Raw genomic sequence first — 17,339 nt, 5'->3', positions numbered from 1 at the left:
GTTGTGGCTTCACAAATGCTTTGCCCGTCTGGCACCAACAACCATGCCATGCTCAAAATTGCTTAAATCACCTTTCTTTCCCATTCTGACATTCAGTTTGGAGTTCAGGAGATTGTCTTGACCAGGACTACACCCCTAAATGCATTGAAGCAACTGCCATGTGATTGGTTGACTAGATAACTGCATTAATGAGAAATAGAACAGGTGTTCCTAATAATTCTTTAGGTGAGTGTATATGTATATATATATATATATATATATATACAGTACAGACCAAAAGTTTGGACACACCTTCTCATTCAAAGAGTTTTCTTTATTTTCATGACTATGAAGGCATCAAAACTATGAATTAACACATGTGGAATTATATACATAACAAACAAGTGTGAAACAACTGAAAATATGTCATATTCTAGGTTCTTCAAAGTAGCCACCTTTTGCTTTGATTACTGCTTTGCACACTCTTGGCATTCTCTTGATGAGCTTCAAGAGGTAGTCCCCTGAAATGGTCTTCCAACAGTCTTGAAGGAGTTTCCAGAGATGCTTGGCACTTGTTGGCCCTTTTTCCTTCACTCAGCGGTCCAGCTCACCCCAAACCATCTCGATTGGGTTCAGGTCCGGTGACTGTGGAGGCCAGGTCATCTGGCGCAGCACCCCATCACTCTCCTTCATGGTCAAATAGCCCTTACTTTCAAAGTTTTCCCAATTTTTCGGCTGACTGACTGACCTTCATTTCTTAAAGTAATGATGGCCACTAGTTTTTCTTTGCTTAGCTGCTTTTTTCTTGCCATAATACAAACAGTCTATTCAGTAGGACTATCAGCTGTGTATCCACCTGACTTCTCCTCAACGCAACTGATGGTCCCAACCCCATTTATAAGGCAAGAAATCCCACTTATTAAACCTGACAGGGCACACCTGTGAAGTGAAAACCATTTCAGGGGTCTACCTCTTGAAGCTCATCAAGAGAATGCCAAGAGTGTGCAAAGCAGTAATCAAAGCAAAATGTGGCTACTTTGAAGAACCTGGAATATGACATATTTTCAGTTGTTTCACACTTGTTTGTTATGTATATAATTCCACATGTGTTAATTCATAGTTTTGATGCCTTCAGTGTGAATCTACAATTTTCATAGTCATGAAAATAAAGAAAACTCTTTGAATGAGAAGGTGTGTCCAAACTTTTGGTCTGTACTGTATATATATATATATATATATATGAATATATATATATTCATCTAAGTGATCCATTTAATGTAGTATATGTAGTTGATAATTATATATATGGTGATATATTAAGATAAAAATATCTAATTTGATACCTGGAGCTATTAATAGGACATCAGTAAAATGAGCTAGTAATTTGTATACTCCAACGATTCATTAAGCCCAAAATTAGATAAAGTATTGAGTTGGTAGATCCAATACATCTCCTTTCTACACAATAGCTGGTACGATTGAGGAATCCACTCAAGGGGGGTGACTTTAACGAAGGATGGATCACTCTCATGGCAGATGGAACTTTCCGTTTGATGTTCTAGCTATGCTCGTTCATTCTTTCCCAAAGGGTTTGGGTGGTTCTGCCTAGTGATGATCGAGCACCAAAGTATTTGGGTGTTCGGCCCGAACACATTGCTATATTCGTGTGCTCGTCCGAGCACCCGAGTATAATGGAAGTCAATAGGAGACAACCAGGCACCCCCTGCTCTGAAGAGGGGAGGATACCTGGTCCATTGGAAAATGTCAGAAAGTGACAGAAACACCACTGAAATGTATCGGAAACACCATGGGGACGATGTCTGGATGCATCTTGAACTCCCAGGTCGCTGCTGGGAACCATGTTGTACGAGTTGTACGCAACTTTTACAGACTGACAAAAATATGCACAAACCCCCCCCAAAAAAAATCTATTTTACAGGAAAAATTGTTAGGAAACATTCTTTCCTGTATATTTAATTGTATATAAAGTGCAAGTGCTAGAAAAAATTTCAAGCAAGAGGCACTCCGAAACAGCCTGTATATTAACATAACGGAGGGCCTCATTCACATTGTGGTACAATTGTTCATGTAGTGGGACTTCTACACTCATAAAGCCTATGCACTAAATGAAAGGGCGGCCAAAAATTACAAGGAACCGGCGCTCCAAAACACCCTTTGTAGCACATAAAGGAGGGCATCATACACACCCATGAAAAATTATGATTGATGGCCTGCGGGTGACCCTTTAAAAACATTAGGAGCAACGGCCTGCTGATCTGACCATCTAAAACCTTAGGGGCGAGGGCCTGCTGCCGCATTGGTAACTGTAGATAACCTCTGGGCAATTGCACGTCCCTATGATGGCGACGATCCATTTGGATGTCTGCCATATCAGCTTTAGATGTTCTTTTCTGCACCTACCATGGTGATCACGGGTAACGGGGAATCAGGGTTCGATGCCGGAGAGGGAGCTTGAGAAAGGGATACCACATCTAAGGGAGGTCAATGGCTGAAATCTGATTGGGTGGAAAGGGTGGGTCAAGTTATTAAAGCAGAAACATCCAAGGAAGGCAGCAGGCGAACAGCAATTACCCACTCCCAATTCGGGGAGGTAGTGACGATAAATAACAACACAGGACTCTTAAGATGCCCTGTTATTGGAATGAGTAATAAAAAATTATAGTGAATGTCACTGCAGTATTTTGGATGAAGAAACATTGTACAGGAGAGGACCTGCTGCCGCTTTGTTGACTCTAGATAACTTCTTCCTGACCCACGATCCATTTGGATATCTTCCCTATCAACTGTCGATGTTCATTTATGCGCCTAACATGATGACCACCGGTAACAGGGAATCATTGTTCGATTTTGGAGAGGGAGCCTGATAAACGGCTTCGGCTACTACTTCAAAGCAAGGCAGCATGAGTTGCGGGCCTGCAGGTGAGCTGACCCTGTAAAAGATTTGAGGTTCAGGCCTGCTGGTGAGCTAACCCTGTAAAACATTATATGCTAGTGCCTGCTGGTGACCTAACCCTGTAAAACATTTTATGCAATGGCCTGCAGCTGAGCTGACGCTCTAAAAAGTTATATGCGAGGGTCTGCATGTGAGCTGATCCTGTAAATTATTTAAGTCGCGGGCCTGCATATGAGCTGACCCAGTAAAAGGTTCGAGTTGCGGGCCTGCAGGTGAGCTGACCAAGTAAAGGATTTTAGGTGTGGGCCTGTAGGTGAGTTGACCCTGTAAAACATTATATTCAATGGCCTGCTGCTGAGCTGATGCTCTAAAACATTATATGCGAGGGCCTGCTGCTGAGCTGACCCTCTAAAACATTATGGGCAAGGGCCTGCTGGTGAGCTGACACTCTAAAACATTATATGCGAGGGCCTGCTGGTGAACTGACCCTCTAAAACATTAGGGGCGAGGGCCTGCTGCTGAACTGACCCTCTAAAACATTAGGGGCCAGTGCCTGCTGCTGAGATGACGCTCTAAAACATTATATGTGAGTGCCTGCTGGTGAGCTGACGCTCTAAAACATTATATGTGAGGGCCTGCTGGTGAGCTGACGCTCTAAAACATTACAGGGAGTGCAGAATTATTAGGCAAGTTGTATTTTTGAGGATTAATTTTATTATTGAACAACAACCATGTTCTCAATGAACCCAAAAAACTCATTAATATCAAAGCTGAATATTTTTGGAAGTAGTTTTTAGTTTGTTTTTAGTTTTAGCTATTTTAGGGGGATATCTGTGTGTGCAGGTGACTATTACTGTGCATAATTATTAGGCAACTTAACAAAAAACAAATATATACCCATTTCAATTATTTATTTTTACCAGTGAAACCAATATAACATCTCAACATTCACAAATATACATTTTTGACATTCAAAAACAAAACAAAAACAAATCAGTGACCAATATAGCCACCTTTGCAAGGACACTCAAAAGCCTGCCATCCATGGATTCTGTCAGTGTTTTGATCTGTTCACCATCAACATTGCGTGCAGCAGCAACCACAGCCTCCCAGACACTGTTCAGAGAGGTGTACTGTTTTCCCTCCTTGTAAATCTTACATTTGATGATGGACCACAGGTTCTCAATGGGGTTCAGATCAGGTGAACAAGGAGGCCATGTCATTAGATTTTCTTCTTTTATACCCTTTCTTGCCAGCCACGCTGTGGATGGAGCATTGTCCTGCATGAAAATCATGTTTTTCTTGAAGGATGCAGACTTCTTCCTGTACCACTGCTTGAAGAAGGTGTCTTCCAGAAACTGGCAGTAGGACTGGGAGTTGAGCTTGACTCCATCCTCAACCCGAAAAAGGCCCCACAAGCTCATCTTTGATGATACCAGCCCAAACTTGTACTCCACCTCCACCTTGCTGGCGTCTGAGTCGGACTGGAGCTCTCTGCCCTTTACCAATCCAGCCAGGGGCCCATCCATCTGGCCCATCAAGACTCACTCTCATTTCATCAGTCCATAAAACCTTAGAAAAATCAGTCTTGAGATATTTCTTGGCCCAGTCTTGACGTTTCAGCTTGTGTGTCTTGTTCAGTAGTTGTCGTCTTTCAGCCTTTCTTACCTTGGCCATGTCTCTGAGTATTGCACACCTTGTGCTTTTGGGCACTCCAGTGATGTTGCAGCTCTGAAATATGGCCAAACTGGTGGCAAGTGGCATCTTGGCAGCTGCATGCTTGACTTTTCTCAGTTCATGGGCAGTTATTTTGCGCCTTGGTTTTTCCACACGCTTCTTGCGACCCTGTTGACTATTTTGAATGAAACGCTTGATTGTTCGATGATCACGCTTCAGAAGCTTTGCAATTTTAAGAGTGCTGCATCCCTCTGCAAGATATCTCACTATTTTTGACTTTTCTGAGCCTGTCAAGTCCTTCTTTTGACCCATTTTGCCAAAGGAAAGGAAGTTGCCTAATATTTATGCACACCTAATATAGGGTGTTGATGTCATTAGACCACACCCCTTCTCATTACAGAGATGCACATCACCTAATATGCTTAATTGGTAGTAGGCTTTCGAGCCTATACAGCTTGGAGTAAGACAACATGCATAAAGAGGATGATGTGGTCAAAATACTCATTTGCCTAATAATTCTGCACGCAGTGTATATGCGAGGGCCTGCTGCTGAGCTGACGCTCTAAAACTTTATATGCGAGGGCCTGCTGGTGAGCTGACGCTCTAAAACATTATATGCGAGGGCCTGCTGCTGAGCTGACCCTCTAAAACATTAGGGGCGAGGGCCTGCTCCTGAGCTGACCCTCTAAAACATTAGGGGCCAGTGCCTGCTGGTGAGCTGACCCTCTAAAACATTAGGGGCGAGGGCCTGCTGGTGAGCTGACCCTCTAAAACATTATATGCGAGGGCCTGCTGCTGAGCTGACCCTCTAAAACATTAGGGGCGAGGGCCTGCTGGTGAGCTGAAGCTCTAAAACATTATATGCGAGGGCCTGCTGCTGAGCTGACCCTCTAAAACTTTAGGGGCGAGGGCCTGCTGCTGAACTTACCCTCTAAAACATTATGGTCGAGGGCCTGCTCCTGAGCTTACACTCTAAAATATTATATGCGAGGGCCTGTTCCTGAGCTGACCCTCTAAAACATTGGGGGCGAGGGCCTGCTGCTGAGGAGACCCTTTAAAACATTAGGGGCGAGGGCCTGCGGCTGAACTGACCCTCTAAAACATTAGGGGCGAGGGCCTGCTGGTGAGCTGACCCTGTAAAACATTATATGCAATGGCCTTCTGCTGAGGTGACCCTTTAAAACATTAGGGGCGAGGGCCTGCGGCTGAACTGACCCTCTAAAACATTAGGGGCGAGGGCCTGCTCCTGAGCTGACCCTCTATAACATTAGGGGCGAGGGCCTGCTGCTGAACTGACCCTCTAAAACATTATATGCGAGGGCCTGCTGCTGAGCTGACCCTCTAAAACATTAGGGGCGAGGGCCTGCTGCTGAACTGACACTCTAAAACATTATATGCGAGGGCCTGCTCCTGAGCTGACCCTCTAAAACATTAGGGGCGAGGGCCTGCTGCTGAACTGACCCTCTAAAACATTAGGGGCGAGGGCCTGCTGCTGAACTGACCCTCTAAAATATTAGGGGCGAGGGCCTGCTGCTGAATTGACCCTCTAAAACATTAGGGGCGAGGGCCTGCTGCTGAACTCACCCTCTAAAACATTAGGGGCGAGGGCCTGCTGCTGAACTGACCCTCTAAAACATTAGGGGCGAGGGCCTGCTGCTGAACTGACCCTCTAAAATATTAGGGGCGAGGGCCTGCTTCTGAACTGACCCACTAAAATATTAGGAGCGAGGGCCTGCTGCTGAACTGACCCTCTAAAAAATTATATGTGAGTGCCTGCTGCTGAACTGACCCTCTAAAACATTAGGGGCGAGGGCCTGCTGCTGAACTGACCCTCTAAAACATTAGGGGCGAGGGCCTGCTGCTGAGATGACGCTCTAAAACATTATATGTGAGTGCCTGCTGCTGAACTGACCCTCTAAAACATTAGGGGCGAGGGCCTGCTGCTGAACTGACCCTCTAAAACATTAGGGGCGAGGGCCTGCTGCTGAACTGACCCTCTAAAACATTAGGGGCGAGGGCCTCCTTCTGAACTGACCCTCTAAAACATTATATGTGAGTGCCTGCTGCTGAACTGACCCTCTAAAACATTAGGGGCGAGGGCCTGCTGCTGAACTGACCCTCTAAAACATTATATGTGAGTGCCTGCTGCTGAACTGACCCTCTAAAACATTAGGGGCGAGGGCCTGCTGCTGAACTGACCCTCTAAAACATTAGGGGCGAGGGCCTCCTTCTGAGATGACGCTCTAAAACATTATATGTGAGTGCCTGCTGCTGAACTGACCCTCTAAAACATTAGGGGCGAGGGCCTGCTGCTGAACTGACCCTCTAAAACATTATATGTGAGTGCCTGCTGCTGAACTGACCCTCTAAAACATTAGGGGCGAGGGCCTGCTGCTGAACTGACCCTCTAAAACATTAGGGGCGAGGGCCTGCTGCTGAACTGACCCTCTAAAACATTAGGGGCGAGGGCCTGCTGCTGAACTGACCCTCTAAAACATTAGGGGCGAGGGCCTGCTGCTGAACTGACCCTCTAAAACATTAGGGGCGAGGGCCTCCTTCTGAGATGACGCTCTAAAACATTATATGTGAGTGCCTGCTGCTGAACTGACCCTCTAAAACATTAGGGGCGAGGGCCTGCTGCTGAACTGACCCTCTAAAACATTAGGGGCGAGGGCCTGCTGCTGAACTGACCCTCTAAAACATTAGGGGCGAGGGCCTGCTGCTGAACTGACCCAGTAAAACATTAGGGGCGAGGGCCTGCTGCTGAGATGACGCTCTAAAACATTATATGTGAGTGCCTGCTGCTGAACTGACCCTCTAAAACATTAGGGGCGAGGGCCTGCTGCTGAACTGACCCTCTAAAACATTAGGGGCGAGGGCCTGCTGCTGAACTGACCCTCTAAAACATTAGGGGCGAGGGCCTCCTTCTGAGATGACGCTCTAAAACATTATATGTGAGTGCCTGCTGCTGAACTGACCCTCTAAAACATTATATGTGAGTGCCTGCTGCTGAACTGACCCTCTAAAACATTAGGGGCGAGGGCCTGCTGCTGAACTGACCCTCTAAAACATTAGGGGCGAGGGCCTCCTTCTGAGATGACGCTCTAAAACATTATATGTGAGTGCCTGCTGCTGAACTGACCCTCTAAAACATTAGGGGCGAGGGCCTGCTGCTGAACTGACCCTCTAAAACATTATATGTGAGTGCCTGCTGCTGAACTGACCCTCTAAAACATTAGGGGCGAGGGCCTGCTGCTGAACTGACCCTCTAAAACATTAGGGGCGAGGGCCTGCTGCTGAACTGACCCTCTAAAACATTAGGGGCGAGGGCCTGCTGCTGAACTGACCCTCTAAAACATTAGGGGCGAGGGCCTGCTGCTGAACTGACCCTCTAAAACATTAGGGGCGAGGGCCTGCTGCTGAACTGACCCTCTAAAATATTAGGGGCGAGGGCCTGCTTCTGAACTGACCCACTAAAATATTAGGAGCGAGGGCCTGCTGCTGAACTGACCCTCTAAAAAATTATATGTGAGTGCCTGCTGCTGAACTGACCCTCTAAAACATTAGGGGCGAGGGCCTGCTGCTGAACTGACCCTCTAAAACATTAGGGGCGAGGGCCTGCTGCTGAGATGACGCTCTAAAACATTATATGTGAGTGCCTGCTGCTGAACTGACCCTCTAAAACATTAGGGGCGAGGGCCTGCTGCTGAACTGACCCTCTAAAACATTAGGGGCGAGGGCCTGCTGCTGAACTGACCCTCTAAAACATTAGGGGCGAGGGCCTCCTTCTGAGATGACGCTCTAAAACATTATATGTGAGTGCCTGCTGCTGAACTGACCCTCTAAAACATTAGGGGCGAGGGCCTGCTGCTGAACTGACCCTCTAAAACATTATATGTGAGTGCCTGCTGCTGAACTGACCCTCTAAAACATTAGGGGCGAGGGCCTGCTGCTGAACTGATCCTCTAAAACATTAGGGGCGAGGGCCTGCTGCTGAGATGACGCTCTAAAACATTATATGTGAGTGCCTGCTGGTGAGCTGACGCTCTAAAACATTATATGCGAGGGCTGCTGCTGAGCTGACCCTCTAAAACATTAGGGGCCAGGGCTTGCTGGTGAGCTAACGCCCTAAAACATTATATGCAAGGGCCTGCAGGTGAGCTGACCCTCTAAAACATTAGGGGCCAGGGCTTGCTGGTGAGCTGACGCCCTAAAACATTATATGCAAGGGCCTGCAGGTGAGCTAACCCTCTAAAACATTATATGCGAGGGCCTGCAGCTGAGCTGACCCTCTAAAACATTATGGGCGAGGGCCTGCTGCTGAGCTGACCCTCTAAAACATTAGGGGCGAGTGCCTGCTGCTGAGCTGACTATCTAAAACATTAGGAGCGAGGACCTGCTGGTGAGCTGACGCTCTAAAACATTATATTCATGGGCCTGCTGATGAGCTTATGCTCTAAAACATTATATGCGAGGGCATGCTGGTGAGCTGACCCTCTAAAACATTAGGGGCGAGGGCCTGCTGCTGAGCTGACCCTTTAAAACATGAGGGGGCGAGGGCCTGCTGCTGAACTGACCCTCTAAAACATTAGGGGCCAGGGCCTGCTGGTGAGCTGACGCTCTAAAACATTATATGCGAGGGCCTGCTCCTGAGCTGACCCTCTATAACATTAGGGGCGAGGGCCTGCTGCTGAGCTTATCCTCTAAAACATTATATGCGATGGCCTGCTGCTGAGGTGACCCTTTAAAACATTAGGGGTGAGGGCCTGCGGCTGAACTGACCCTCTAAAACATTAGGGGCGAGGGCCTGCTGCTGAACTGACCCTCTAAAACATTAGGGGCGAGGGCCTGCTGCTGAACTGACCCTCTAAAACATTAGGGGCGAGGGCCTGCTGCTGAGATGACGCTCTAAAGCATTATATGCGAGGGCCTGCTCCTGAGCTGACCCTCTAAAACATTAGGGGCGAGGGCCTGCTGCTGAACTGACCCTCTAAAACATTAGGGGCGAGGGCCTGCTGCTGAACTGACCCTCTAAAATATTAGGAGCGAGGGCCTGCTGCTGAACTGACCCTCTAAAACATTAGGGGCGAGGGCCTGCTGCTGAGCTGACCCTCTAAAACATTAGGGGGGAGGGCCTGCTGCTGAGCTGACCCTCTAAAACATTAGGGGCAAGGCCCTGCTGGTGAGCTGATTCTATAAAAAAATTTGAGTTAAGGGCCTGCAGTTGAGATGGTGGCAGGGCAGGCAAGCACCTCCCAGGCGTTGAGCGCAAGTTTGTGCCATGTGTCCAGTAGTTGTAAAGCACTGAGAGATCATTTAGGATGCTGACACAGTCTGCTATGTACTCCTTCACCATCTTCCAAAACTTTTCCCTCCTTGTACCACTAGGCCTCGCTTCAGGGTGAGGTTGCTGGCGGGGTGTCATGAAAGTGTCCCATGCCTTGGAGAGTGTTGCCCTGCCTTTGTTGGAACTGCTGTGTGTTTACCTTGTCTCCCTTCCTCGGTTGCCTAAGGAAGTACGGACTCTGCCGCCAGCGTTGTCAGATGGAAAATTGTGGAGCAATTTTCCAAGAATCTTCTGGTATTGCACCATTTTGATCGTCCTCTCCATCACAGGAATGAGAGATGAGAAGTTCTCTTTGTAGAGGGGGTCGAGATGGTGAACACCCAGTAATCTGTGTTATCTAAAATGCGTATAACGCGAGGGTCGCTGGAAAGGCAGCCTACCATGAAGTCAGCCATGTGTGCCAGAGTACCAACAGGCAAGACGTCAATGTCGACATCAGGATGACTCTCCATCTCCTTATCCTCCTCTTCCTGCTCTTCTGCCGATCCACGCTGAACAGATGGAATTGAAGTTCCATGGGTACTACCCTCTGTTGAAGAGGCAACTGTCTCCAGCTCCTCCTCTTCATGGTCCAATTCGTGCTGAGAAGACGAACTGAGGGTGGGCTGGCTATCACCCTGTGTAATGTCCTCCCCCGTTTTCTCATCTGCGGATTTAGATCGTCGTCCTTAATTGTGAGCAGAGATCGTTTGAGTAGACACAGTAGTTGGATGGTTACGCTGATAATAGCGTTATCGCCACTAACCATCTGTGTGGATTCATCAAAGTTTTTAAAACCTCACAGAGGTCTAACATCAATGCCTACTCCTCGCTTGTGAATAGTGGCAGTTGACTCGAAAGGCGACAACCATGTTGCAGCTGGAATTCCACAACTGCCCTCTACTGCTCACAAAGCCTGGCCAACATGTGGAACTTAAAGTTCCAGCATGTGCTCACGTCGCACAACAGTCGGGGAGCCGGAAGCTGCAAGCGCTGCTGCAGCGTTGACAAACCGGCAGAAGCTGTGGACGACTTGCGGAAATGGGCACACACGCAGCGCACCTTCACTAGTACCTCTGGCAAATTGGGGTAGGTTTTGATAAACCATGGGATGTGTGTCAGGTTGCCGAGCTCCAAAGCCGCCACCAAGTTACGGCCATTGTCAGACACAACCATGCCTGGCTGTAGGTTGAGTGGCGAGAGCCACAGCTTGGTCTGGTCCCTTATACCCTGCCACAGCTCTGCGGCGGTGTGCTGTTTGTCCCCTAAGCAGATCAACTTCAGTACGGCCTGTTGACGCTTACCCACAGCAGTGCTACACTGCTTCCAGCTCGCGACTGATGGCTGACTGCTGCTGGAGGAGGAAGTGGAGGAGGAGACGGAGGAGGAGGAGAAGTGGGGGTTGGAGCCAGTAACATAGTTGCTGGAGGAGACCCTGATGGATGCAGGGCATGCAAACCTGGGCGTTGGTAGCACCTGTGCCATCACAGGGTACTACTCAATCCTGAACTCCACAACATTCACCCAGTGTGCGGTAAGGGAAATGTAGCGTCCCTGGCAACCAGCACTTGTCCATGTGTCTGTGGCTAAGTGGACCTTCCTAGTAACTGCGTTGGTCCGGGCACGGGTTATGTTCTGGGACACATGCTGGTGTAAGGCAGGCATGGCACACCGTGAAAAATAGTGGCGGCTGGGGACTGCTTACCAAGGGATGGCCGCCGACATCAGGCTGTAGATGGCCTCAGTGTCCACAAGCCTAAATGGCAACATTTCAAGGGACAGTCATTTTGAAAGTTGTGCATTTAGTGCTATGGCCTGTGGGTGGGTGGGTGGGTGGGTGGGTATTTGCGCTTGTGTTCAAATGACTGTGTTATGGACATTTGGATGCTGCGCTGGGACAGGGAAGTGGATGTTGTTGCTGATGGTTCCAGCAAAGGTCCAGGTGCAGGGCGAGAGGCATTCGGTCCTGGACCTTTGAAAGGGGATTGGCCAGCAGTGCGTAACACAGGGGAAGAGGAGGCAGTGGTGTGACCCGCATACCCAGATTGTGGACCCAGACGTTCAGCCCACTTGTTAGGGTGCTTGGATGCCATGTGATGGATCATGCTGGTGGTGGTGAGGTTGCTAGTGTTCACGCCCAGGCTCATTTTGGTATGGTACAGGTTGAAAACTACCACTCTTGTTGTCTGCACTTTCCTCAAAAAAACACCATACTGCGGAACACCTACCCCTTGGCAAGATAGATTTACACATGGGGGTGCTCGGTGTAACGGTTGCGGGCCTGTTTGTTGTGGGCTGACTTCTCCCTTTTGCAACCCCACTGCCTCTTCCAGCCTGTTCTGCGGATCCCTCCCCCTCTGTACTGCTGTCCTCGCTCGGCTTTTCACCTTCCCATGTTGGGTCAGTGACCTCATTGTCAACCACATCCTCTTCCACTTCCTCACTCTGCTCATCCTCCTGACTTGACCTAACCACAACCTCAGTGATTGACAACTGTGTCTCATCATCATCCACCTCGTGCACGAATTATTGCCGTTCACCACCTTCATCTTCTTGAGACTGTGAAGGCTCAAGAGGTTGGGAATCAGGACACAATGTCTCAGATCCCTCTTCAAGCGTGCCTAGAGCGAGGGCCAAATGTAATAGTGGTAGTGATGGACGAACATCTGCCGGGAAAGGTTCGCGAACGCGCGAACGCGATCAAATGTTCGCAAACCGCAAGTTCGCGGTGGGTCCCATTAATTTTAATGGCAGGCGAACCTGAAAAATCTTCAGCTCATATTTTCAGCCAAGAAATAATTACTAGAAGTGCACAAATAGTCCCACAACATGGACAGTGACATACCAGATGTATTATTCGAATTTGCAATCTCCATAGATTTTTTTTTCAATGCTAAATATCGGAAATATAATTTTCGCGTACACGCAGGTGCAAATGCACTATACAGTACCCAATTGCACTATAAAGAAAGTATATTGGTATATAACACCCCGCTTCAATCAGTTTTTTGGGGGGACGACTGGTATATCACACCAGTAGAAATTATTTGTTCCAATAACGCTTGTCCCTCTATATACCTGCAGTATCGCAGCAGAACCGCACACGACTGCCGCACAATACAAATGCACTATAATATACTGTCTAACATAGAAAGTATATTATAACATTGTACAAGGAAGGCAATCCATTAGAATATTCATGAAGATAAAACGTAACCTTTAATAATTTTACTATGATGGTCCATTCACACGTCCGTAAGTGTTTTGCAGATCCACAAAACACGGACACCGGCAATGTGCATTCCGCAATTTGTGGACCGCACATCGCCTGCACTATAATAGAAAATGCCTAATCTTGTCTGCAATTGCGGACAAGAATAGGACATGTTCTATTTTTTTGCGGAAACGGAAGCACAGATGCGGAAGTGCGGATCCAAAAATGCGGATGTGGATCAGCAAATGCGGATGCGGACATGAAAATTAATGGGTCGGCACCTGTTCCGCAAAATTGCGGAACGGATGCGGACCCATTTTGCGGACGTGTGAATGGAAAAGATATCCTTCAAAATGAAAATAAATTAAACTATTAAAGTTAACCCTTTCATGACCAAGGGTCATTGATGCCCCAGTGTCCAGGTCAAAATTTACAAATCTGACATGCGTCAGTTTATGTGGTAATAGCTTTGGAACACTTTTATTTATCCAAGCCATTCTGAGTTTGTTTTCTCGTGCCACATTGTACTTCATGATAGTCATAAATTTGAGACAATATATTTCACCTTTATTTATGAAAAAATCCCAAATTTACCAAACATTTAGAAAAATTCACAATTTTCCAAATTTCAATTTCTCTACTTCTAAAACAGAAAGTGATACCTAATAAAATATTTATTACTTAACATTCCCCATATGTCTACTTTATGTTGGCATCATTTGAAAATGTCATTTTATTTTTTTAGGACATTAGAAGGCTTAGAAGTTTAGAAGCAATTCTTAAAATTTTTAAGAAAATTTCCAAAACCCACTTTTTAAGGACCAGTTCAGGTCTGAAATCACTTTGTGGGGCTTACATAGTGGAAACCCCACATGAATGACCCCATTGTAGAAACTACACCCCTCAAGTTACTCAAAACTGATTTTACTAACTTTGTTAACCCTTTAGGTGTTCCACAAGAATTAAAGGAAAATGGAGATGAAATTTCAAAATTTCATTTTTTTGGCAGATTTTCCATTTTATTACATTTTTTTCTTTAACACATTGAGGGTTAACAGCCAAACAAAACTCAATATTTATTACCCTGATTCCGCGGTTTACAGAAACACCCCACATGTGGTCGTAAACTGATGTAAGGGCTCCACGGCAGGGTGCAGAAGAAAAGGAGCCGATACCATTTTTGGGTACATAGGATTTTTTGATCATTCATTATTACACTTTATGGGGCAAGGTGACCAAAAAATTGGCTGTTTTGGAACAGTTTTTATTTATTTATTTTTACAGCGTTCATCTAAAGAGTTAGGTCATGTGACAGTTTTATAGAGCAGATCGTTATGGACGTGGCAATACTTAATCTGTATACTTTTTCTTATTTATTTAAGTTTTACACAATAATAGCATTTCTGAAACCCAAAAAATGATGTTTTAGTGTCTCCATATTCTGAGAGCCATAGCTTTTTTATTTTTTGAGCGATTTTCTTACTGTATGTAGGGTCTCATTTTTTGCGGGATGAGGTGATGGTTTTATTGGTACCATTTTGTTTGATATACACCTTTTTGATCGCATGGTGTTGCACTTTTTGTGATGTAAGGTGACAAAAATGACTTTTTTACACAGTTTTTATTTTTTATTTTTCTGGTGTTTATCGGAAAGGGTCTATCATGTGATATATTTATAGAGACAGTCGTTACGGATGCGGTGATACCTAATATGTGCATTTTTATTTTATTTTTTAATTTTTTATAGGAAAAGGCAATACATTTTTTTAATTTACATTATTTATTTTTTTAACTTTTATTATTTTCACTTTTTTTTTTTGTCAAGTCCCTCTTGGATCTTGAAGATCCAGTGGGGATGATGGCTGTACTATACTTTGCAATGCTCTTGCAAGGCAAAGTATAATACTATCACATGTCCTGTAGGTGGCAACAGCGGACGCCTTTGCAAAGCATCCGGTTGCCATGGCAACCATCGGGCGCTACCATCACAGCGCGGCAGCCCCGATGGTTGAGAGAGGGAGCCCCCTCCCTCTATTAACCCCATGGATGCCGCTGCCGCGGCATCTAAGGGGTTACAGCAGAGTGTCAGCATAGAGTTGACACTCGCTGCTGATGGCGGCGGCTCAGGAATGGAGTCGCCGCCATCAAACACAGCAGGGGGACCGCACCGCATCGGGGGCAGAGGGCAGGGGGCAGCGCTGGAAAGGGGGAGGGGGAAGATACAGCCAGCATTGAGGCGGCACAAATGGGGGCAGGATGAATGTATGGGGCGGGGAGGGGGCGGACCATGTCAGGGGCGGGCTTTATGAATACGGATGGGGGCAGGGGAAACTGCATCAGGGGCAGGCGGGGACAAGGGGGGGCTTGGAGGCGCACAGGAAGGGGGCACAGATCAGGGGGCACGAGGACACTACCTGATTTCAGGCTCTGATCTGCAGAGCGCAGATCAGAGCCTGGAACAGGCATTTTTTCACTGCCGCGATCGGATTGGTTAGTCTGCACAGACTAACCAATCGGATCGATTACCGGCAAGGGACCACTCCGATTGGTCCCTTGCCGGCATTACTGTACTGTATGCTGTCCATGACAGCAGCAGGGCAGGGGCAGAAGCTTTAATCCAAGAGTTTTGCAGCGCTTGGATTAAAGAGCTGCCTGACGTCTATACACGTGCTATCTGCACGGGGCATGTGCAAATAGCACGTATATAAACGGATTGCAGTCGGGAAGGGGTTAAGCAAAAAGCAAAGATGTGGTAGACAATAACAAGTGCTCGGCGGCACTAAATCAGGTGCTCGGCGGCACCACATCAGAAACCATATGTCTTACCACAATCCGAGGGGTTCCAGTGCACATCGATGAATCCAGGAGGGAAAGCAAAAAACCATCCATCCCTGGGCTAGATGATGATGTGGTATTGAAGGACAGGGTGGGCAAAGAACTGTCCCTAATATTGCCCTACAGGGAGGTGCTATTCTGGCCCTGATAGCTTAACCACAGACCACCCGCCCCGATAAGAACGACCCCGTCCGGAACCTTACCCTATATAAAAATGGCCCTAGAAAGCCCCTAGGCCCTAGACTTCCAGGTGATCACTATATAGATCTATGTGTTTTTGACTCATTATTAAAGTATATTATAAGTATATCGCACCCCTCTGTGTATCACACATATCAATCGCACAGCTATACCAGTGCTTAAAATGACTTTTGTGGCCCTATTAGCTAGTGTTTGGTGTCCCTAACAGCCTGTCCCTGCTCCACACAGCAACCTCTCCCTACACTAGCAAAACACTGAATGTAAAATGCAGAATAATTTTTTGGCTTACTGATCGTATTAGCGATGATGAATTTGGGTGCACTCCACACTGGTACAGGATGAAACATTTAACTGTATCATTAAAATAATAAACTAACGCTGAATGTCGGCATAAAATTTTTATTTTAGGCCACGGGAGTACAGGACCCAAAAATGAGGCATTCACCTGCCAGAAAAGAACTTGTGGTTATGTGGCTGGAGGTACATTAGGCGGTCACTGGATAACAATTTTACTGTAGGCCAGTACAGGCCCCAACAATTAGGCATTCACCTGACAGAACAGAACTTGTAGTTATGTGGCTTGAGGTACATTAGGCAGTCACTGGATAAAAAATTTACTGTAGGCCAGTGCAAATACACGTCAAATACATATGTTTAAAAGAACTAAAAATATTAAATTGGATTAAAAACATGGCTAACGAAATTCAATTACACGTTGTCGTCAAAGGTGTTGCATTCCTAGGAGATCCATGCCTCATTAATTTTTAGAAATGTGAAAAAATTAGAGGAATATAAAAAAATGAGTGCTAATATTCCCATTTGTAGCTCAGGTGGTGTTGAGGGAGGATAGGGAATGGCACAGGGGAGCCAAAGGTGCGGTGTATTGTTGGAAGAAAGTGAAAGGGAAAAAATTAAGTCAGCATAAAGGCCAATTTATAATGTGGACAAGACATATTTTAAACTAATAAGGGATTATGCCGTAATGATGATATGGTATTAAAATATTGGATCGTTTCTGACAAATGGGGGACTTACTTAAAATGTTATAGCGAATAGGGAACTTACTTCACCAGGGAGGGAGGTATAGGATAAGCATAAAACACCTATACCTTCTCCTCCCCCGCCGAGGTCGCTCGTCAGATGGTGTGAATATGTCTCCACCTCCCAAAAGAATGGTAACCAGGGTTCCAAGT

The 17,339-nt window shown here is 46.5% G+C and overlaps 1 protein-coding gene across 9 annotated transcripts in view; it reads right to left on the bottom strand.

Moving 5' to 3' along the window:
- The window catches only part of LOC121006028 (M1-specific T cell receptor beta chain-like), a 961,123-nt gene that overhangs the window by 570,982 nt on the left and 372,802 nt on the right, over nucleotides 1–17,339 (bottom strand). Inside the window, exon 3 of one of the 9 annotated variants that reach the window (XM_040438918.1) lies at nucleotides 16,113–16,123. The exons of the other annotated variants lie outside the window; for them this stretch is intronic. Coding sequence (XP_040294852.1) covers nucleotides 16,113–16,123 — 11 coding nt within the window. The remainder of the gene's footprint in view (nucleotides 1–16,112; nucleotides 16,124–17,339) is intronic. 9 annotated transcript variants of the gene reach the window in all.

This window comes from Bufo bufo, chromosome 6, assembly GCF_905171765.1.
Source record: "Bufo bufo chromosome 6, aBufBuf1.1, whole genome shotgun sequence".
NCBI lineage: Eukaryota > Metazoa > Chordata > Amphibia > Anura > Bufonidae > Bufo > Bufo bufo.
This window is presented reverse-complemented; position numbering and strand designations above follow the sequence as displayed.